The sequence below is a fragment of the Puma concolor genome, chromosome A3 (assembly GCF_028749965.1).
Source record: "Puma concolor isolate L17-30 chromosome A3, mPumCon1.1.hap2, whole genome shotgun sequence".
Lineage (NCBI taxonomy): Eukaryota > Metazoa > Chordata > Mammalia > Carnivora > Felidae > Puma > Puma concolor.
The window spans coordinates 110,855,203-110,877,935 of NC_141669.1; the positions used below are offsets into that span (position 1 = coordinate 110,855,203).

Here is a 22,733-nt window from a genome sequence, read left to right on the forward strand (position 1 = left end):
CAAGGAAAACAGGGGGAAGGTACGGCATTGGTCTGGCTTCAGTAGATTATCAAGCAAGGTCTATATTTCCCAAGGAGAAAAAAGCCATGGTGGCTCATACGTTCTGACGGAAATGTTTTAGCAGGAGAGACAAGGTAGAGAGGGATTGTATTTTGACAGGTGGTGAGTCCCTAACAGATCAGGATGGCACTGAGACTCTGGCCCCACCCCGGCCTTCACCCTGAGGTGAAGTGTGCTTTGCCAAGTCTCCCAGTATAGGTGCCAAGTTTCCCAGTCTACTGAGGGTAGAGGTTCTCTGTCCTCTCCTGGGGTTCTGGCCTCTATGTGGTCCAGGCCATGGTGGTGGGAGTGACCTGTGTCATTCTCCTCCTACACACCCTCCTGCAGCTGAAAGCCTCACTTCAAACCCCAGGATTCCTGAAATCTGACATATCTTACCAACTATCCCAAGTCCTCTCCTGGCCACAGGCCTCATTGTACTGGCCAATTCCCAACCCTGCTTCAAGTTGGCATTTTAGAGACCTTCAGTTGACAACGGCCAAAGTAGGGATGCTGTTTCACGTAGGCCAGGATTAGGGCTTCTGGGCAGCATCATTTGAAAACTACCTGGTAGGGGGCACCTGGGTGGCTCAGTCAGTTCAGCATCCGACTCTTTGATTTTGGCTCAGGTCATTTTCCCATGGTCATGGGATTGAGCCCCATGTCAGGCTCTGTGCTTGAGATTCTGTCTCTCTCTCTCTCTCTCTCTCTCCCTCCCCCTCTGCCCCTCCCCCCTACTCATGTGCTCTCCATCTTTCAAAAAAATCTTTAAAAATCTGAAAAATGCCTGGTAGGTCCCTGAATGATTCCTATACACCTTACACAAAGGTCTCTCCCACATGGCTGCTCATTGTGCTTGAAATTCCACCAGCTAAGTAACATCCTTTGGGACTACATATTACTTTCTTGAGATACTCTTTTCCAAAGCTATCCTGGGAGGGTAACACATTAAAACTAGTACCAGGGGGTAGTGTCTGGCTGGCTCAGTCAGTAGAGCATATGACTCTTAATCTTGGGGTTGTGAGTTGGAGCCCCAAGTTGGGTGTAGAGATTACTTTGAATGAATGAATGAATGAATGAATGAATGAATGAATGAATGAAAATTTAAAAAATAATAAAACTAGTACCTGTCCATGAATTTTTTACTGACCTGGGTATCTGAGAATGAGGGAGGGCTAAAAGAGGGCTGGTTAAGAGCAAAGGTGATGGGGAGTGGTGCAGACAACTTGGGTAAGGACCTCTCCTGATTTTAGGGTGCAGGCTGTTGGGTTTGGATTGAGGGTTGAAAAGAAATTCAGAGGGAGGAGAGGTCATTCAAGGTGGAGGTCACTGAAGCCCCCTAGGGCAGTGCAAAGAAAGGCCTTAGCAGCCAAAGCAGGGTACAGGACTTACCAGCTGACATTTGGGGGAGTACACAGCTACTACCCCCAGTATCCCCTCAGAGTGCTAGTCTGTCTCGTGCAGAGAACAGGAATGGAAGTGGCTTCTGGGTCTCCTATGCCTGCTTCTTGTCCAGAGAGGACTGCCTGAAAAGAACCCATGAGGATATTCCCCAACCCATCTGGTTGCTGGGGGGCCCCAGGCCTCACCCTGCACTGCTTTGCCACTAGACATGCCTCCCTCCCCGCTCCCCAATGCACAAGATGAATAAGAAACAAATATAAAGGGAGTGAGGGGAGGTAGCAGGGTCTGGATCTGCCTCGTAAGGTGTAGCCAATCACTCCAACCCCTCCACATTTACAGCACCATGTATCCAACACTTAATAAATGCCAGGAACCATTCTAAGATTCATATAGATAAACTCATTTAATCCTCATCACACTAGGAGATTTGTTTTTATATACATATAAAATTTTACTATTCATCCTCATTTTACAGCTGAGGAAACTGAGGCACAGAGAGGTTAATAGAGAGCACAGTGACAGAGCACAGAGTGAGTGAAAGTTCGAGTGGGGTACAGGCCCCACCCCAAACTACAGAGTTGCACCCTTACCCACTGGGCATTCTGCCTCTTATACCCTCATGTCTACCAGGCTTGGCAGGGGAGAGGTAGGGGCAGCTATCAGCAGTCACCTACTCTGGGGAATGCAGGCACTTGACAAACACTTGTGTGCTTCAATCTCAGAAGAGCCCAGGGGAAATGAGCCATGATACTGGCCATGTGGGGAAGCAAGACCAGAGAAGTCTGATCATCTTGTCAAGGCCACACAGCCCAGGAAGGGGTGGAGCTGAAATCCAAACCTTGGCCTGAGCTTACCCTGGCAGGTCTCTCCTTCCCAAACCCCCCTCCCCACCACCACCAAGCTAAAGACCACGGAGACCAGAGGGAGGGAAAGGGAAAATGGGGGTGAGGAGACTGGAGAGGGGCTTCAGAGACAGTCCTCAGGCCTAGCAGCTGCCTTAGGTTCCCTAGGGGTCCAGGGGAACCTCTGGACTTCCCTCGCTTCTTGAGGGACCTCAAGCAGCCAGGTCTCTGGAAATGGATCACCCTTACGTTCCTGGGGCTTTTAGGGTCTGGAGCAAGGTCCTGTGGGATCCCCCACCCTGCACATCTGCTGGCCACCAGGCACCAGGGCAGGATGGGGGGGGGAGGCGGGGGGTTCTGACCCCCTGCATGATCTAGCAGCACCACCTCATCTGTGGACTTGAGCAAACAGGGTCTGGATGGGGGTACCTCACCTCCTCCAGAGAATAAAGGCCACAGACCAGATTGTGGGGTGTGTGAAGTCTGGAGTACATGGGGAGGGCATGGGCTGGGACAGAAATCTGGTCTGCACTCAGTCTGTGCACCCCACCCCCACCCCCCACCCCCGGCTCTCCTCAGGCCCAGGCTCCACGAGCCCCATGAAAGGGACAAGACAGGGAGATAGCACAGTCCGTGCTTGGGCTAGATGTCCTGCAGGGAAGGGAGCAGACTCGGGACAGGGAGGCCCTAGGGGCTTCACAGGCGCCGCCTATACAGCACAGCCAAGAGCATGGCGAAGAGAGCCCCAGCTGCAGCTGCCCCAAGCCATGGAGCATAGAATCTGGCCGGGACAAACTTGTCCTTGACTGAGGGCTGTGGGGCAGCAGGAGGCCCGGGACTACCCTCTACCAGGTTAATGCTGGGATCCTGGGCCACTTGGATCCTAATGGACTCCACTGACTGGTACTCATTCTCCTCTGGGGCGTTGTCAGGCCCTGCGCCCAAGGACTTGCTGCAGCTGAGGGCCAGGTCCGCAGAGCAGCCTGAGAACGGCTCACTGTCCATGTGGGAGACCAGCCGGCCAGGCTTGCTCAGCTCCAACTCGGAGCCCCAGGTGGCAGGGTTGTGGTCTGGCTCGGGCAAGCTGTCTCTGGTGGAGGTGCCTGTGGGCTCTGGAGCCACTGGAGGAGTCTCCTGAGAAAGAAAGGAAGGGCTGGAAGGGACTGGGGATGGCCGGACACCCAAATGGGTGGCCCCATTCCCAGCCAATACATGAACTAGCATCTCAACCCTCCAATTCCCAGCCCACAGTATGGGAGGAAGCCACCCTCTCTTGGAGAGAGACTCAACCCAATGATGGTGCAGGAGGGCACTGAGAGAGGAGGTGTCCAAGCCTCTGCAGTGGTATCAGTGGTAACTTTCTCCAAGGTACCCCTCTCCCTACTCACTGGCCTGCTTGTGAGCTCACCCCCGCTCTCCTAGAGCCCTTGGCAGTTGTGGCCCCATCCTACTTCAACATTCTGCCAGGGCTGAGGCCATGGAGCAGCCACAGGGTCAGAGGCCTGGCCATGTGCCTAACGGGTCCCTTGGACTTGGTTCTTCCAGGCAGACAAGAGGAGCAGGACTAGATGTGCTGGCCCAGAAGGGGCAGCTGTGGGGGGCTGTTGGGTCAGTGTGGCTGTCTCAGGCTGAGACTGCTATCTACAAAGCCCTGATAATGGAGAAGCAGACTGGATATCCTGGGGGTGAAGAGCAAGACATTGAGGCAGACAGGCCATCCAGCTCTATCCCTCATAGTTCCCTCATCTGCAAAATGGTGCTGCTAGGCCTAATGTACGGCTTTGAGCTCTAAACGGGTTGATGCACATGACCAGTGGGGATGGCCGCCACACCCACCCCTCCTAGGAATCCACACTCAAGAGCTCTAATGATTATTAGTACTCTAAAGGATTTGGTGTGGGGTCCAGAAGAGGCTGGATCTCAGCTATCCCTATACCCTTGAAAAGAAGCCCTGGCACAGCCCAGGCTGGAGACAGAATGGAGACTGGAAAGGGTCCAAGGATAGGGCTCGGGGGGAAAGCCTGGATCACTGGTAGAAGGGCAAAGACTCACCCCTGAGGATATGCTGCTCCTGACGGGGGGCACTGTGTTGGCAGGCACCGTGCTGGGCGCTGTGCTTGTGGACATCCTGTGGTCAGGCACCAAGCCAGTAGGCACCTTGGGTGCCACTGTGCCAGCACGTGTGGAGTTGATAGGCAGTTTGGATGGCGGTAGACTAGTGAGCACGTTAGTAGACATTGTACCAGAGGGTTTCGAGCTGGCAGGCAACTTGGAAGGCATCGTTCTATCAAATGCTGAGTTGGTAGGCACTTTGGAGGGTGCCACGCTGGTGGTCAATGAGCTGGCCAACACCCCGGCCCCAGGGAAGATGGTAGCCTCACCATGGTCACCAGCACCCCCTGAAGAGGCCAAGCCAGGGGAAGAGGAGGAGATGCCAGTAGGCGGAGCTGATACTGAGGGTCCTGGCAAGCGGCTTGCCCTGGGGATGGAACGGGTCAGTGGCTGGAAGGAGACAGATGGAGACACAGGCCCACGGGGTGATGTGAGGCTGGAGGCCATGCCTGCAGGTGGTAAAATAAAAGGGAAAACACAAACCCACAGGACTGTTACCCTAAAAGCACAGTCACCTGGGATCAGAGAGTTGAAGAAGAGTCTCAGTTCCCCAGCTCAAGTCCCTACTGCACCCAGGCCTCCCAACATCCTCCCATGGAGTCTCCACAGTCCCTTTGGTCATTGCTCCCAGGCCCCGAGGTCCAACAGCTGCAGGCGCATCCTCAGCCCTATCTAGCCTTAGTCCTTGACCTAAAGTCAAGTCTGTTCTCTCATAAGAATGAAATGGTTCCTCCCCTTTACAGCATCTAGGAGCTTGAAGATCATTAATTATCCTCTCCTCTTTCTTCTCCTGCCTGGGACACCCTCCTTTCCTCCTGTGTCTGCTCATTAGCTTGGTGGAATTCTGGATGCTCCTCCCTCTGCCACCTTCCCCTCCCCCACCAGTAGGAGCCACCCTGGATCATGGCAAAGGGCAGCACGATGGCTCAGCAGGTGGTAACAGTCCATATAGGCATTTATATCCAGATCCCCCATGGTACTCTGAGAATACACGTGCCAGGCCCTATGGCTGACAAAGGCCAGAAGTAATTCTGATGTACCACCCCACCCCCACCAAAATCTGACACCACAGAACCTCATGGGACCTGTATCCACGCATGTATTGAAATCTAAGTGCCCTCTGCCTCCCTGGTCCACAGCAGCATTTCCTGAAAGGTGTCCCATGGCAAGCTGACATTGCAAAGTACAAATGGGTGCTTGGGGAAGAGTTCTGGGGTGAAAGGAGTGGAGGACACTGAGATGGCTTCTCGGAGCCTTTAACTGTTCAGGTGCCTTGTGGCTGTCCCAGGGGCACCAAAGGCTGGTCAGGCTATAGTGTTACATGGAATACAGTTTAGGAAACAACGGAGCAGAGAGATGCCATCCTGGGAAGTCAGAGTGGACAGCTCTATATTCCCGAGGGTGGGAACTGAGATCTGGTTTTGGGGCCCAGGCCCTTAACTGATGAAAATCATACTTCCTCTGGGGGCTGAGAAGTTTTAGTGATTCATTGGGAGCTAGAGCCCCACTACGGGTAGGGCAGCACCTAAGGGCTCTAAGGGCCCCTGCCAATAAGTAGCCCAGCTCTTCCACACTGTCCTCCAGGTCCTGGTGAACCCCACAGGGTCCCCTCAGAAGAATCCACAAATGGCCCTAATGCTCTTCCCCTGCCTGTATCCACACCCTCTGCAATGTGACTGTCAGTCCTCTCATCTAGAGACAGAGTCTGTTCCCTACTCCTTGACTCTGGGCTGGCCCCGGGACTTGTTTGGGCCACAGAATGAGGCAGGAGGGAAGACTGCCAGTTTTGAGCCTTTGCCCCAGGAGTCTGCTCTCTCAGAATTCTGCTCAGCTGCCAGGAAACAGACTTGTCTGGTGAAAGATGAGGACTCACTGAAGAGAACCAAGGTGCCCCGCCCCCCGCCAACAGGCGTAAGTAAGCAGTGCGTACACGGGTGTGTACGCAAGAGGGAATCCAGCCAAGATCCCAAGAAGTACCCTGAGCCAGCCCAAATTGCTGACCCACAGAATCATGAGCTAAATAGTCCTATTTTAGGCTACTAAATGTTGGAATGGGTTGTTACGTAGAAAATACTAATACACCCTCAAGGAATTGGGTTGCTCCTGAGGTAAACTCCCTTTATTCCCACCCTCGCCTCCTGTCCAAGGAAGCCAGAGGGGCAACTCTAGTCTTCACCCTCTGGGAGGTCCGAGAGGTCCTATGGCTCCAGGTCACATACATACCTGCTATGTGGGCACTGCCTGGTTCTGTGTCCTGCTCCTGACGCCCACTGGAGGTCAGAGGGCTGAGGGCTGCCATGTCAGAGGAGGGCTCCAGGGGGCCAGCTGGCCTCCTCAGGACAGTCCCAGAACTGGGTGTCTGTGGGACTTTCTTTGAACTCTGCAAGAGGGAAAATGGAAATGAGGCAGCTGCTTCTCCCAGGATCAAGCATCTCCCACCGGCCTCAGCCTGTGCCATGGAGCACAGAAACCAGGGAAGCCCCTCGCCCTGGCTTTGATCATTGCCAGACCCTCTGTCCACAGGAACGTACCTTACAGAGAACACACACCATCCCATGGGGAGTCTCTGTTCATCTGCCTGGCCCTATCAAATGTCCTCCTCTCTGAGGCTACTGCACAGACCCCTTTCTTGGGCTTCAAGTCCATGATCTGGTGTCTCCTGAACACCCTGCTGCCTGCTCATCACATCTCAATAGAATCAGTAATTTTCGCCCTGAACTTGACTTTACTGGCAATAATTACTCCATCTACCCTCTACCCCATCACCTCCTCCTTCCCCAGTACTCCTCCAGTGGTCATTCTCCGGTCCTTCGGTCCAGCTCAACATCTCACACGGACCACTTCAAAGACCTCCATACTGTGACCTCACAGCTGGTTGATAAGAGGGTTGGGGGTTGCCATAGGGTGAAGCCCTAGTCAGCAGTCTGAGAGCTGGTTTGGGGCATATCTCCATTGGGGGAGCCCTTAGGTTCTGAGCAGAGGTTAGGCATGACTTCTGGTGGGGGCAGAGGAGAGCTTCTAGAGGCTGGGCAGACAGGAACACAAAAGCAGGGGTCCAGACTAGGCATGAGAACACACCTCTCCTAGGGACTCTGGCGGCTCAGTGTCCTGGACAGGCAGGGGGAAACTTGGCTCCTCCTCTCTGTAGCCATTGTGGGGGGCGCTGGGGGCCACGGCAGGTGTGGAGGGCCCTGGAACCTCAGCAGGAGCTAACTGTGGCTCCAGTGGGGCTGGGGGGCAGTTCTTCGGGACCCCTGGAAGACAAAGATACAGTGATGTCAAGGAGGAGTCAGAGGAACTCCCAGTGACAGGAGAGGCCTGGATGCTCCTGGACCCCCAGAGCCATGACTATAGGCACCCCCCCCCCCCCCACAGCTCCAAAAGCTGTCCTGAGGTGGGATGTACTCCTTAGAAGAGACAAGATTCACTGAGTGGGAGGCAGGAAGGAGAGAGGAGGTAGGGAGGACAAAGACAAGAAGAGGTAGAAGGAGTGGAGGGGTAGAAGAGAAGGGAATGGGGGTGGGGAGCATGCGGGGCATCTCACAGGCCTCTCACAACCCAGACTGGGTCAGCAGTCACCACTTCTCTGTCCCTCAGCACTCTGGAACCCAGTGGCTTTCTTCTCCTCCTTGTAGGCGGTTGTCACCCCTAACTAACCCCTGACCTGATGCTGTTTCCTCAGAAAGAAGGGAGGAAAAAAAGAAAGCAAATGGCGGGGGGAGGGGGGGAGTAGGGCTGTTCTAAGGCTTTAAATCTAAGCAGTGTCTCAGGAGTCGTCTCTAGTCTAAAACATACATAGGGCTGGCTTGAGTTTTCTTCCTGTCTTGTCCCCTCAGACCTGACCTGACCAGATCCCTCTGGGCACTCAACCTGGCAGGGAGCATTGAAAGGGAGCTGAGGAGTAACTGGGCAGCTGGAGTGGGGGACCTAGAAGGCTCCAGGAGATGCTAGGGGGAGAGGAAGAGATGAGGGAAAGGAAGAAGGAACCCATGAGGGAGAAAGAGGAGACATGAAACGGAGGAAGAGAAGAGAGGAATGGAGAGAGGGAAGGTGAACTGAGGGGGAAGACAGGAAGTGGGAAAGGAATGGGAGGCAAATGTCACAGCCACACAGATTAGAAGGCCCACTTGCTGAGCACACGGGAGGCACCCAGTCCCAGCTAAGCACTCAACATGCCACCCACTGTCCCATGGTATCCACCACAGCCCTATGACGTAGATGTCTGGCCATTAACCCCATTTTACAGAGAAGAAGACTGAGGCTTAGGGAAATTAAGGCACTTCACCAAAGGGACATGACTAACAAGAGGCTAAGCTGGGATTGACACCCAGGTTTGTCCACTGCCCAGGAGTGATGGGAGGGAAGGGGACAGTGGAAGGCAGGAGGTACAGGGGTGAGGGGACAGACAGAGTGGAGGCCAGGGGAATGACAGGGGTTCCATGAGGAGGGCCAGGGCAAGAAGCTCACCAGGCAGGTTGCTCTGGTAGACAGAGGCCACTTCGTCAGCAAGACCGGCCAGCTCACAGATCCTCAGGGCCTTGATGAAGGATTCCACCCAGCCAGTCCGCCGCCGAAGGCTGTTGAAGAGCTCCCAGAGGGTGCCCTGGTTCCCCCAGAGCTGGTAGTAGGCCCGCAGTCGGTCCTGGAACACAGCCAGATGCCCTGTTCAAGCCAGATGGCCCTGGACCCTTCCCCACTCAGGGACAGCTGCAGAGAGAGACACCAAGTAGCCACAAGAGTGCGGCAGCCATGCAAAACCAGGTCAGAGCCCAGGACAAGGCCAGTGTCTGGGCCCAAGTGTAAAGGCAGCTTCCAGGAAGTAGGCTTTTAGTGTGTGCCACGCTCTGAGCTCAGGGCTGTGTGTGAATTATCTTAATGCCATGACCCCTACTCTACTGGTGAGGAACCTGGCAGTTCCTCAGTTTATGCAGCCCCCAAAGCAAAAAGAAAGGGTTTGGATTAGCAGAGGAGGAAAAGGGTGCATAGGGAACAGGAGATGAAAGGAGGCAAAAGGAGAAGAGAGGCAGCTGACCTAAGAATCAGGAGGATGGGGAATCTCGGGGCGGCAAAGGTTTTAAATCTCACATACAGACTGAATTCCCACATTCAGACAAGCAACCAGACAGCAGAAACGAAAAGCCACAGAAAACATTTACTGCAGACCTGGTCACAAGGCATCCCCACAAGCCCCCAAATGCAAGGCAGGAGGGCAGGGGCAGACCTTGTCAGCCACAGGCCTGCTCCACCGCTACGGCCACCTCACCACTGCCACCTCAGCCGCGTTGAGGCAGCAGAGGGCCCGGGCCATCTGGGAGCAGCTGAAACTGGGCGGCGGCTGGCCCGGCTTCACTTGGGGCCACAGCCAGTTCTAATAGATGAGGGTGGTCTGGCTCCCATGAACTCTCAAAACTGAGCCCTGGACTCCCTGCCAGGACAGAGCTCCATGACAAGGAGAACGGAGTCAGAACTGAGGAGGAGTAATGACAAGACAGACTGAAGAAAAGGAAGGTTCCCACTGAAGCAGAACGGGGTTTGAAGCCCAGAAATCTCAGGCAGCTGGCACCATATTTTTAGCACTACACCAAATGGACACGAGAGGGCGCTCAGCCATGTTGGAAAGGCCATCCTGACCCACACTTGATTCAGCAAGTTAGAGAAGCGTCAAGGTCAGGAAGCAGGATGCAGACAATAACCAAGAAGGAAGGAGTTGGCCCAGGCTTTGGGTGAAGCTCTGAACCCCCAGCCTGCCCCAAGTCAGTGGCTGGCTGTCATGCCCCAGCTCACCTGGTCACTTATTGTGAGGCAGGACAGATAAGGCAGAATCTCCAGAACATGAATATGACCAAAATTGCTGTAATGGTAGCGGATATACTCGTAAGTCTTGTCCTCAGCAAACGTCATCGCTGTCCAGGTTCTGAAGTGACAGAGGGCACTGGCCCAAAAAAGGATGGGCTGAGAGGGGAAAAAAGACTGGAAGAAAACACACCACATATGGCAACAGAGTTGGGAGTGGGATCGGACAAAAGGCAATTACTTCTTTCTTTCTCAACTCTTTGGAATGTTTTGCTTCTTTCTTTAATCATCCAATTTTATTACTGCCCAAGTCCAGAGGCCCTCAAAAAATAAAAAATGAATTAATGAACAAAAGAAATAAGATCCAGAAGATCTAGGCCCCATTTCTGTCTTGTAGGTTGGTTGGTATTGCGGAGAGTTCTGACTCCCTGCCATTGTCCTAAGGTCTGTATGTGCCCCTCATTGCTGAAAGCAAGAAGTGCTACTTCTTTGGGGTGTACTAGGGAGAAAAAAAGCCCAAAAGGATAATAATAAGATCATCCTACTTTAAAGGTGAAGAAAATGAAGTACCAAGAATAAGGGCTTGCTAGTTAGTGGAAAATTATCAGGCTCGAGGATCAGTTTCTTTCCAGAACATGATTGCAGGCCCACCATTAAAGCTTGCCACATACATGTTCTTAGGGTAGGAGGCTGAGTTCCAATCACTATGTGTGATCTGGGGCAAATTACCAGTCTTTTCCAGGCTTGTCTTCACCCCTAAAATGGCTCAGAGAGCTTATTTTGACAACACAATAGTTCAACCTAGTAAACTTGACATTTACAAGCGCCTCAATTACAAGCAATTGCCTTAAGTAGCACTTACCACAATTTGCAATTATAGATGGGGCTGTCTGCAAATTTCTTACCTGCTTCCCCCCTCAGGGAGAGCTGTAGGGAGTAAGAGGGATAAGATCTCTGCCATCATCCAATTTATATTCTATTCAGGTGGGACAGATGACAAATCAGTAAGTATACATATAAATAAAAATTCCAAACAATAATCAAGGTTATAAAGAAAATAAAGCAGGATAAGAAGACAGAACTCCTGTAGAAGGGCATGCTGCCTAGGCAGAGTTGGTCAGGAAGTCTTTCTGGATTAATGACATTTGAGATGAGCCATTCTGGACTGTGAGATCAGTGTTTTGGGCAGAGGGCACAGCAAATTAGAAGTCCTCAGGTGGAAACAAGCTTGGCATGTTTAAAGAACAGAAATCAGTTCCGGGTGGTCCAGGTTTAAAAAACTAGGGGAGGGGCTGAGATCAAGGTCAAGGAGGTTGGGAGTGGTAGCTTATGGGGGCGTTGCAGGAAAAGACTTTGAGTTTTGGGTTTACTTTTTTCTCTCTAGAGTGAAATGGGGAGCCATAGGAGGCTTCTGAGCAAGGAAGGGAGAGGATTTGACTTATGTTAAAGACCTCCCTGGTAGTTGTGAGGAGCTAGACTGTGGAGGGACCAGGATGGAAGCAAGAAGACAAATCAGGAGGCTAAAGCAGGGAGCCACGTGAAGGGTATGGCCAGAATGCCAACCATGGAGGTGGTGAGAGGTGGCTGGATTCTTAGTGTGTTGTGTATGTGGGAGGTGAAGAAGGGAGAAGAATCAAGGATGATTCCTCAGGCACTAGGTGCATGGATGGTGCCATTTTCCAAGCCAGAAAATCTGGTGGGCAAGTTGTGGCACAGAGAGGACTCCAAAGATCCATTCTGAAAAAGCTTAAGAGGCTACTAGATATCCAAGTGGATTTTCTGGGAAGGAAGGGATCAGAAAAGGGAGGGCCAGGTGGTGTCAGTCTTGGGTGGGACTCTAGGAGGCAGTGCTGCAGAGCACAGCTGAGCTGCCAGTCCCTCACCACATGGGAAATGGGGCGACAGTCCTGTCTACTGGCCTCAGAGCCTCATGTTGCCTGCCTCCCTTCGTCAGCCACCAGGTGCTACTTTCCTGGTGGGGCAAGTGTTAATGACAGAGGTCAAGAGGATCAAGGAGGTGGTGGGGTGGGAGTCCTCTGAGCCTTCAGGAGATGAGCAAAGAACAACTCTATGGTGACGAAATGACCCTTTTCTCCTTCTTTCCCATGGCATCCAGGGAGGTACCAGGACAGAATCAGGTAACACATTCTTCTGCACCTGAGCCTCAGCCCTTAGTAACACAGTTTGGGGAGCATGGAAATATAACATGCTCCAACCAAAAAGAAAGGAAGCCCACATTTGTTCACATATTGATGGTCCACTTAGGCAAGCACATCCTGGGTTTCTTTCATTTAGGAGAGGAGAAATGATGCCAGGTTGCACAAGCAGACTGGTGATCCTGACAGGATTTGAACCCAGGACTTGTTGCCTCCTTGCAGCTCACCATACATCTTGCAGAACATGGGGGCAGCTGCAGCAAGTGAGATTCACAGTACTAGAGGGACCAAGGCCACTGTCTGGGTGAGGGGGGTCACTGGGTGAGGGTGCCCCTGGGAGACTGCAATATTTAGTCCTTGTCTTGTGCGAAATGGACATCGTTCCGACAAGGCTGAGAGCATTCTAACCTGCCCTCTACAGCAGTCGCAGTTCTCAGGTAACTGACTATCCTTCTAGAAGTTATTGAGGCTCCACAGCGTGCAGGAGAACGTGGTTGTTTGCTGTGTTGTTGTGGTGGGTTGTTTTGTTTTGTTTTTTCAATGTTTTCTTAGCACCTCCTTGTGGTCTCAGAGAAGAAGGGCGGACCAACGTTGCAAGGAGAATTTCCTAACCGACAGCCTCGGAGGCTCTGGGTGCGTCCCGGAAAGAAATAATCTTCGGGCCCAGAGGGGCGAGGCCTCACTGCTTTGGCTAGGATTCCTGGATGGGACCAGGCCCGCGGAGGATGAGAGGCTGTTCTGAGCAGGTGTCATCACCGAGAACTGTAAAGATCTCGGGGAGGGCGGCGGCCCTAGCCCCTAGGCGCGGCCGCGGCTCGGGGAGGTTGGCCCATCCCGGCTAGGCCTCGTCCCAGGGTCACCCTCGGCCTGCCGGTGCGGCTGGAGGACCTCAGCTGCTTGTGCCTGCCTCCTTCCGGCCCAACCTCCCCTCCAGTGCCAGCAGACGCCCGGCGACACCCCGGGTGCTGGCTGAGCCTCGTGGAGCCCTCGCTGCCGCGAACCGCTTGTGCCCTTAAGACCAGCCCTTCCCCAGACCCGCGCGGCCAGACCTGTCCCCGGAACCCCGTGCGCCCCAGACCCCCGTGCGCCCGGGCGCACTTCGAGTCCCACTCGGCTTCTGCCGCCGCTGGCCACCTTCCGGGGAGGCGTCCGCGCGTCCTGAGCCGACGGGACCGAGCGCCCGGGGAGGCTATCTTACCTCGGGTTGCCACGACCCGCCGACAGGCCGACCTCCCGGGACAATCCGGAACCCTCCCCTACAGGGGAGGGGGAGGGTGGGGAGGGGCGGGACCGCGCGGCCATTGGCCAACGGCGGGGCGGGGCTTCGCGGCCAGCCCGAGCCCCTGGGCGGCGGGGGTGGGTGCTTGGCCTTGGCTTGGGGGCCTGGACTTGTCGGACGGGTGCACCGGACCGACCTAGGTTCCTGCTGGGGCGCAAAAGATAAAATTATTTTCTTTCCGTGTTTGTCTCGGGAAACTTCTAGGAGAAATCCAGAGTCTGGCCAGAATCCAAGTGGATGGCTGATCTCGGAGTCAGTGGTCCCCATGCTTCCTACTCCTCCTACCCAGTAATTTGAGGAGTGAAGGTCTTTATGTCGTTTGCACCTGGGCGCCCAGGGCCTGGCACACAGTTAGTGCTCAATAAATATCGGGTGACACCAAAGTTCGCACGGGCGCGACGCCAATGCTGGGCCTGAGGAAGCAGGATCACGGTGGACGGAGGCTGGGTAGGTGGGAGCAGGGCAGGGGCGCCACTGTGGGCTTGCCCAGCCTTCTGGGTGTGGTTCTTGACTGCTGTGTGGGAAAGGCCTCTGCCCAAGGGTCTGGGGCAGGTACCTCCCCACAGTGCTCGCCAACTGCCCGACCCTTCCTCTGCTTCCGGTAGAGGCCAGCAATTATTGAGCCCCCACTGTGCTCCAGGTACAGGCTTGAAGCCTTATACCTTAAGAGTCCACTAAATACTCTCACAATAACCGGGCAGAGATTTGTTTTTCCTGTTTTAAAGAGCGATTAAAAGATTTCAGAAAATGTTTGGCAGTTCTTACTAAAGTGAAACATGCCAACCCTATCACCCAGCCACCACTCCTGGCTGTGTGTCCATCTAAAACCATGCACAATATAGGACACCTGGGTGGCTCAGTAGGTTGAGCATCCGACTTGGCTCCGGTCATGATAATGATCTCATAGTTTGTGGGTTTGAGCCTCCCACCCGGCTCTGTGTTGACAGCTCAGAGCCTGGAGCCTGCTTCAGATTCTGTGTCTCCCTCTCTCTCTGCCCTTCCCTTGTTCATACTCTGTCCCTCTCTCTCTCAAAAATAAACATAAAAAAATAAAAAAATTTTAAAACATGCACAATAGCTAATGTTCCTAGTGGTTCTGTTCACAATAGGCAAACTCTGAAAACAACCCAAAGGTCCATCAGCAGGAGAATGAGGAAACAAACTGTGGTGTGCTCACGTTATGGAATAGTAACAGCAGTGAAAAAGAGCAATCGGTTAATACACATAACATGGATGAATCTCACCAGGATAAATGGGCACCATGGCTAACTAAGCACAAAGAGTACATGCTATCTGTTCCTCCAGTTGCAAGGTAAAGCAAGGTTCAAAAACAGGCAAATCTCATCTACATAAATAGAAATCATTCACTGGTTCCTTCTGTGGTGGGGTACATGGGAACCCTTGCAGGGGATGGAAACTTCTGTATCTTGATGTGAGTGGTGGGTACATGGGTTTGTGCATATACAAAACTTCATCAGCTGTACACTTAGGATTGTTACACTTTATACTACAACTTGAAAATGAAAGAATGACAACTGAGGAGTTAAGAGGTTTGGCCAAGATCACACGGGAATGCCTGAGTACATACCTGTCTCCAAAGCCAGTCCTCCCAAACTAGATCACGGGAAAATGCATGAACACTTTCAGATGAGATTTTATTACTTTATTGGGATATTTCACAACATTCAGCATTTACAAAAATGTTGTTAATGTCACATCTGAACTCAACTAACTGTAATAAAGCCAGCTCTGCTTTGTTTAGCCAAGGCAGAGTGAATGCCGATTGGTTCAAGAATTACTCCTTCCTGCTACCTACTCCAAATCCATGATCTCGTATCTAATTCTTGCAGGAACAACATTGGAAGTGTGGTGACTGGCTTCCAAATGCAGTTGCATCCCTGTCTCTACATTTGTCTGGACATCCCAGGACATTAAAAAAAAAAATACAGCTTCCTCAAAAACGCAATGAGGTATTATCTTAGTCCTTTGGGCTGCTATAACAAAAATACCATACACTGGATGGCTCACAACAAACATTTAGGTCTCAGTTCTGGAGGCTGGGAAGTACAAGATCAAGGTGCCAGCACATTTAGTGTCTGATAAGGGCCCATTTGCTGCTTCACAGACAATCTTCTTGTTGTGTCCTCACATGTTGGAAGGGGCAAGGGAGCTCTCTGGGGTCCCTTTTAAAAGAGCACTAATTCTATTCATGAGTGCTTCACCCTTATGGCCCAAATCACCTCCCAAAGATACCACCTCCAAATACCATCACACTGGAGATTAGGTTTCAAAATATGAATGGGAAGACATAAATCTTTGGTTTATAGCAGATATAAATGTTTAGGATGGCTATTATAAGACAAACAAACGGAAAATGACAAGTGTTGGCAAGGATATGGAGAAACTGGAACCCTTGTACATTACTGGTGGGAATGTGAAATGGTACAGCTGCTGTGGAAAACAGTATGGCAGCTCCTCGAAAATTCAAAAATAGAATTACGACATGATCCAGCAAGTCTACTTCTGGATACATACCAAAGAAATGAACGCATATATGTATACACACATCCATAACCAAAAGGTAGAAGCAACCCAAATGTCTACTGATGGATGAGTGGATAAACAAAATGTGGTATGTACATATAACAGAATAGTACTCATCCTTAAAACAGAAGGAAATTCTAACACATACTATAACATGGATGAACTTCGAAAACATTATGCTAAGTTAAATAAGCCAGTCACGAAATGACAAATATTGTATGATTCCACACACGTGAGGTATCTAGGATAGTCAAACCCATAGTGCCAGAAAGTAGAGTAGTCGTTTCTAGGAGATTGGGGCGATGGAGAATGAAGAGTTAGTGTTCAATGGGTAGAGAGTTTCAGTTGGGGAAGATGAAAAAGCTCTGGAGATGGATGGTAGTGATGGATGCACAACTATGTGAATGTACTTACTGCCAATGAATTGTACACTTAAAAATGGTTAAAATGGTAAATTTTATGTTATGTATATGTTACCACAATGAAAATTCTGGTCTAGGTAGTCTTCTTCCACCTTTTATCTGGGTCCCACATCATCTCATCTATGATATGCTTGCCAAAATTCATAATCCGAAGCCAATCACAAAGAAATGTCAAACCAACCCCAAATGAGGGACATTCAACATTTGTCCAGTTCAATACACTAGCCATTTTGCACAGTAGCCATTTCCTACAAATTAAATAAAATGTAAAACTCAGTTCCTCAGCCCCACTAACCACATTTCAAATGCTATTTTTGTATGGCTAATAGCTGTCATGTTGTACAGCACAGATACTGTGCGTTTCTATCACTAGTGATCTACACAATAACTCTCCAAAAATGTCAAGGCCATGGAAAGACAGGGAGAGACTGAGGAACTATTCCTGATTAAACAAGAATAAAGAGATGTAACAACTGAAAGCAATGTGGGATCCTGAATCAGACCCCAAAACAGAAAAAAAGGGGCACCTGGGTAGCCAGAGCGTCCGACTTTGGCTCAGATCATCTCACAGTGTGTGGGTTCGAGCCCCACGTCGGGCTCTGTGCTGATAGCTCAGAGCCTAGAGCCTGCTTCAGATTCTGTGTATCCCTGTCTCTGCCCCTCCCCTGCTTGTGCTCTGTCTCAAAAATAAATAAATAAACATTAAAAAAACATTAAAAAAAGAAAAAAGGACATTGGTGGGATAACTGAGGAAATTTTACTAAGGCTTGGATTAGTTAGTAATATTCTATCTGTATTAAATTTCTGGTTTTGATCATCGTACTGTGGCTATGTAAGATGTAAATATTTTATTATTTTTGCAACTGTTTTGTAAGTCTGAAATTATTTCAAAATGAAAAAATTTTAAATGAAATAAAATTTAAAATCATTTAGACCCTATCTGGCTATTTATATCAATTATCTCTTACTGTTGACTGCATTCTGCCCTATTTCATGAGTAGAGTTCTTTTTTTTTTTTAAGTTTTTATTTAAATTCCAGTTCATTAACATACAGTGTTATATTAGCTTCAGGTGTACAATGTAGTGATTCAACACTTCTATACATTACTCAGTACTCATCAAAATAAGTGTGCTCTTAATCCCCATTACCTATATCACCCGTCCCCCCCTCCCTCTGGTAACCAGCAATTTGTTCTCTATAGTTAAAAGTCTGTTTCTAGGTTCCTCTCTCTCTCTCTCTCTCTCTCTCTCTCTCTCCCTCTCTCTTTCTCCATGAGTAGTTTATTGATCACTGTCTATTTATTAGTGGAAGGGCAAGAGAGTGATCTATATCCCAGGTACCACCCCCCTCCAGTGAGGGCCTTTGGAGTACTCCTCGCCTTTAAAGCTCATAACCTAACAGGTGGCCCAAGTCCCCAGGCCAGTGCTCCAAGGAGGGCTGTGACTCACATGTGATGATTCAGCAACCACCAGCTCACGTTTCCCCCCAGAGAGCACAGTCAGACCCAGAGAATAGTGACCGAGGGCCCCCAAAACAGAAATGTTCTCATGTCTGAGTCCCTTCAGGGAACTCTCCAAGACTGAAAAATAAAGTATAAACCCTGCCTTTACAACCTTGTTTCAGATAAGTTTTTAAACTGTTATTATTTAAACTATTTTATTTTTCACACTGCCAATTTCATTACCAAAAAATTAATTTATTTTCAGTAAAGCTGAAGGAAAATTATATGCTTGTATACATGATATGGGGAAAACCAGAAATGCCTGATGAAGAAAACCAAAATCTGTACTCATAAGGCTACTACTCAAGAAAAATTGCTAGCGACACTCCGGTGTCTTTTCTTCTAGTATTTTCTTTTCTAAAATAATGGGCCTCTGAGTCCTCTGGCCTCCAGAGGAAGCCTTGACCAACCACATGAGATCTCTGGACATAACAGGGTCTGGTAGGAGCTCACCTTACCTCTCAGTGGTCTCAGGAGAGGGCTTGGTCCATGTCAGCTTGTGAGTCAGTCCCTCCTGCAGGGGGCTCCTCCAGGCCTTAGCCCCCATGGTCAGCACGGCCTCCTCACCAGCCTCAGGGCATTGTGTTGCTGGTCACCTGCCACTCAGGGACGGCTGTCTCACCCTTCCTTCTGAGAACCACTGACGTAAGTTGCTTGGCAACAGACATTTACTGAAATTTGTGGGAAAACAAGCAAATGAATACATGGGCAGGACACAGCTTCCAAGTTGCCAGAGTTCCTAAAATTCACAGGCCTCCCACAATACAGGAGCCTTCCCCCTGACCCCATCCCTCCATGGCTCCAGCTTCCTGCCACACAGCTGGTGCCTTGCTTGCTTTCAGCCCCTTTTGCGGTCTCTTGTCATAGGGTCCCTCCCCTAGGATCTGGAACTCAGTGCAGAAAACAGAAACCACTGTAGTTATTTTTGCATGAAAGGTTTTTTGTTTGTTTGTTTTTGAGAGAGAGAGAGAGAGCAGAGAAGGGGCAGAAAGAGAGGGAGACACAGAATCCAAAACAGGCTCCAGGCTCTGAGCTGGCAGCACAGAGCCCGACACGAGGCTCGAACCCATGAACCATGAGATCATGACCTGAGCCAAAATCAGATGCTTAACTGACTGAGCCACCCAGGTGCCCCAAGGGTCTTGTTTCTTGAAACATAATTTACCTTCTGTGAAATGTATCAATCTTAAATGTGCCACATGATTAATTTTTATCTAAGTAAATACCTGTGTAACCAGCATCTGGATCAAAATCTACAATATTTCCATTTCTCCAGAAAGTTCCCATGTACTCCTTTACCAATCTTAACCCCAGTCCATTATTCTGATTCCATCACCATAGTTATTTTGCCTGTTCCTGAATTTAATACAAATGAAATCAAATAATACATGCTGTTTGGTGTCTGGCATCTTTCACCCTTTTTTTTTTTTTTTTTTTTTTTTTTTTTTTTTTTTTTTTGCTATTAGCTTAGTTTCTCTTTTGTGTTGCAGTCTCTCCCCTGTCTGGTGAACTTTGTTTGCATTAAGAATGAGGCAATAGGGGCGCCTGGGTGGCGCAGTCGGTTAAGCGTCCGACTTCAGCCAGGTCACGATCTCGCGGTCCGTGGATTCGAGCCCCGCGTCGGGCTCTGAGCTGATGGCCTGGAGCCTGTTTCCGATTCTGTGTCTCCCTCTCTCTCTGCCCCTCCCCCGTTCATGCTCTGTCTCTCTCTGTCCCAAAAATAAATAAACGTTGAAAAAAAAAAAAAAATTTTAATAAAAAAAAAAAAAAAAAGAATGAGGCAATAAAAAGCACTGGGGAAGTTCACTGCACATCCACTGGTTGGCTTCCTTTTGGGGCAGCCAGATGCAGACTGGCCTGTAGAGGAGGCCCTATAGGCCAGAACACAAGGGGTTCATGTATGGGGCTATTCTGTTTCTTTAGAGCATGGGTGCTTAACCTAGTTCAGGCCAATGACCCCTTGGATTGTCTGGTAAAGTTCAGAGTTCAGAATAGTGTTTTTAAAGGAATTAAAGATACACAGGATTACCCCCCCCCAAAAAAATCCCAATTATATTGAAATACAATCATTAAACTATTAAACAAATGTTTAAGTAGCATTATGCATAAATGATAATCTGAGGTATCTTTATTGTGATATGAAAACACCCATAATTTCTTTTAGTGACCAAGTCTTAGATTCTGCTAATGTCATTGTCGCCAGTGGCCAACATTTAAAAAGGAAGGAAACTACAAAAGGCAACTTTGTAATTGGGGGGTAATGGATATGTTCATTATCTTGACTGTGATAATGGTTTCATAGGTACATACCTATGTCAAATCTCATCAAATTGTACACTTTAAAATACATGTAGTGGTTGGGAAATAAAGAATCCTGTCAACAGCAAGACCCCTGGACACCCACACAGAGGAGAGATAATACCATTACTGAAAAGGCAGTGAGCTCACACACATGCAGGTATATCACGAGACACTACAAAGCCTAGGGAGCAGTTCACGCATTTTATACTTAAATTTTATACACTTAAATGTTCTCTCCTCCCCTTAGGAGACAAATGAATAAACTGGAAGTTTCCTGTCCCCCTCATAAGAGACTCCTGAATTGCTCTTAGAGCTCCACGAACAGAGTTGTAAGACCAGAAGGCCTGCATTGTAAAATCCAGCTCAGGTTATCAAATTCCTGACCAAATGGTCAGGCCTCTGATATTTTTTAAGGTGACATCCTAAGGTGAGGAGAGAAGCAGCTACCTCCCTGTTATTAAACAAAAAAATTATATTTATTTATCCTTACGGCAGCTCATTGTATGCCATTTGTACCTGATACAACTGCAAACATCTTCAAAAAAAGGGGGGGGGGGATATTAATTCCAGTTAGTGATTAGTGAAAAAGATGTAGTTTTTCCCCCACCCAAGTCTGTATCATCCCCTTAATTCTATCTATGGATCCTTTGCAGGTCTGTGGTTTCCAGGTCCCATAATTGTCCCAATGGTGCCCTGACAGTAACAATGTTTCTCCTGACTCAGGGTCTAGCCTGTGGCCACCACTGCCTTGGGGTGTCATGTTTCTGTGGTCTCCTTTCATCTAAAGCAGTTCCTCAGCCTTTCACTGCCTTGATGGTTTTCAAGAGCACAGGCCACAATTTCCTTCCCTTTGGGTTTGGCTAAAGTTTCCTCCTGATCAGATTCAGGTTAAGCATTCTTGACACTCAGATGTGTTGTGTCCTTCCTGCAATCAGGGAGGCACAGCATAATCCCATCATGGGGGATGTTCACTTTGATCACTTGATAAAGGGGGCACCTCCAGGTCTCTCCACTGTAATTTACTATTTCCCCATTTTTAATTAGTAAGTAATCCATAGAAAGGCTCTTCGAGGCTACATAAAAATCTTGCCCTCACCAACCTTTCACTCACTAGTTGTGGTGTCTCGTAGGCACCTTTGTGTGGATCCACTCTAACCCTAATTACATCTAACCCTAGGCATTTTATGTTGGTCTTTAACCTGAATGGGTCATGTCTTCCACTGTGTTTACTAACTCCTCGTCCAAAGACATAGGAAACTTACGGATTTTGCTCATCAGTTTTGTCACCTTAGAACCTCTCCGAGTCAGGAGAGGCTCCTCTCTTGGCCAGAACTGACTTCATTTTCATCTCATGAGTACTACAGGAACACATGAGCCAGAAACCTGTCAAAGGGTTTTAATGTCTTTTACTCTTGATCAAGTGTCCACACCAAGCAATGCCCAGAGAGTAAACACTGTGCTGCCAGCTCCAGCTTCAGGCAGAGTCTTTGCTGGGCCAAAGACTTCTGGACCCTCAAGCTGCCATGGCCTGCATAATCAGGGTGGACATAGAAGGTGTTGCTCTGACTACTGCTAGGCTTCATAAACTCAGGCGATTATTTCAGAGAGAGGAGGAGTTCTAACCACTTTTTTACTCACCATTCCTAGGGGCAGAAATCACAGGCCTATGCTATCACCCAATCATAATGCTAACCAAAGAGAAAGATCATTCCTTTTCATTAACAGCAGTGTAGAAGGCAAGCCAGCAGAAGTTCTGAACACAGGGGGACTGTAGCAGGAAACTTGCGAATTTTACACCATTGGTTTCTTTGCTGTAACAAGTAGCTTATCACCTGGGAGAGGGACATGTGATCTTGGGCCTACCATCCTTGAGAGATAGCAGAGGCAGTGTGCTGTTTCTATCTGCTTTCCCAGGAGAAATAAAAAGTTGTTACATGGTGATGTTGCAGACTCCCTGGCCCCAAGGGTCTCTTATAAACCACCTATTCATTCATGCATTCATTTAACATATTTTGGGTGCCTGCTATGTGCCAGGTGCTATGTTTAACTAGAAAACAAGAGACACAATGTAAATCCTCCTGTAACCTGATGGGGAAAAAAACATTAAACTAAATAACACACAAATAAGCATATGTGATGGGTGGAGGGAGGCGGAGAAAACTGATAAATTAAAACCGCTGTATCTGCTTCTTAAGGGGAATATATAATTCATGTCTGGAAGAATACATCTTTCTATGATCCCCTTCAGCTTACGGAGATTAGTGGGGAAGGAGGCCTTGCTTGAGAATTTAATCATTTCCTATAAGAGTTTGTGAGTTCAATGCAGAACATTGAAAATG

At 49.4% G+C, this 22,733-nt stretch overlaps 1 protein-coding gene across 7 annotated transcripts; it reads right to left on the reverse strand.

Moving 5' to 3' along the window:
- Positions 1-1,827: 1,827 nt before the first annotated feature.
- MAVS (mitochondrial antiviral signaling protein) lies at positions 1,828-13,635 on the reverse strand. 7 transcript variants are annotated; one of them, XM_086701775.1, is made up of 8 exons: positions 12,427-13,389; positions 11,096-11,166; positions 10,182-10,329; positions 8,865-9,039; positions 7,476-7,651; positions 6,621-6,777; positions 4,338-4,846; positions 1,828-3,419 (listed from the first exon to the last, which is right to left on the reverse strand). In XM_086701775.1, exons 2-8 carry the CDS (start codon positions 11,152-11,154, stop codon positions 2,982-2,984), a joined length of 1,662 nt encoding a protein of 553 aa, XP_086557901.1. In that variant the 5' UTR covers positions 11,155-11,166; positions 12,427-13,389; the 3' UTR covers positions 1,828-2,981. The 7 variants fall into 7 exon arrangements, with proteins under 7 accessions (XP_086557901.1, XP_025788115.1, XP_086557899.1 ...); XM_025932330.2 differs by lacking the exons at positions 11,096-11,166; positions 12,427-13,389 and adding an exon at positions 13,545-13,635 and having other exon boundaries at positions 10,182-10,367; XM_086701773.1 differs by lacking the exons at positions 11,096-11,166; positions 12,427-13,389 and adding an exon at positions 13,545-13,582.
- Positions 13,636-22,733: the final 9,098 nt, after the last annotated feature.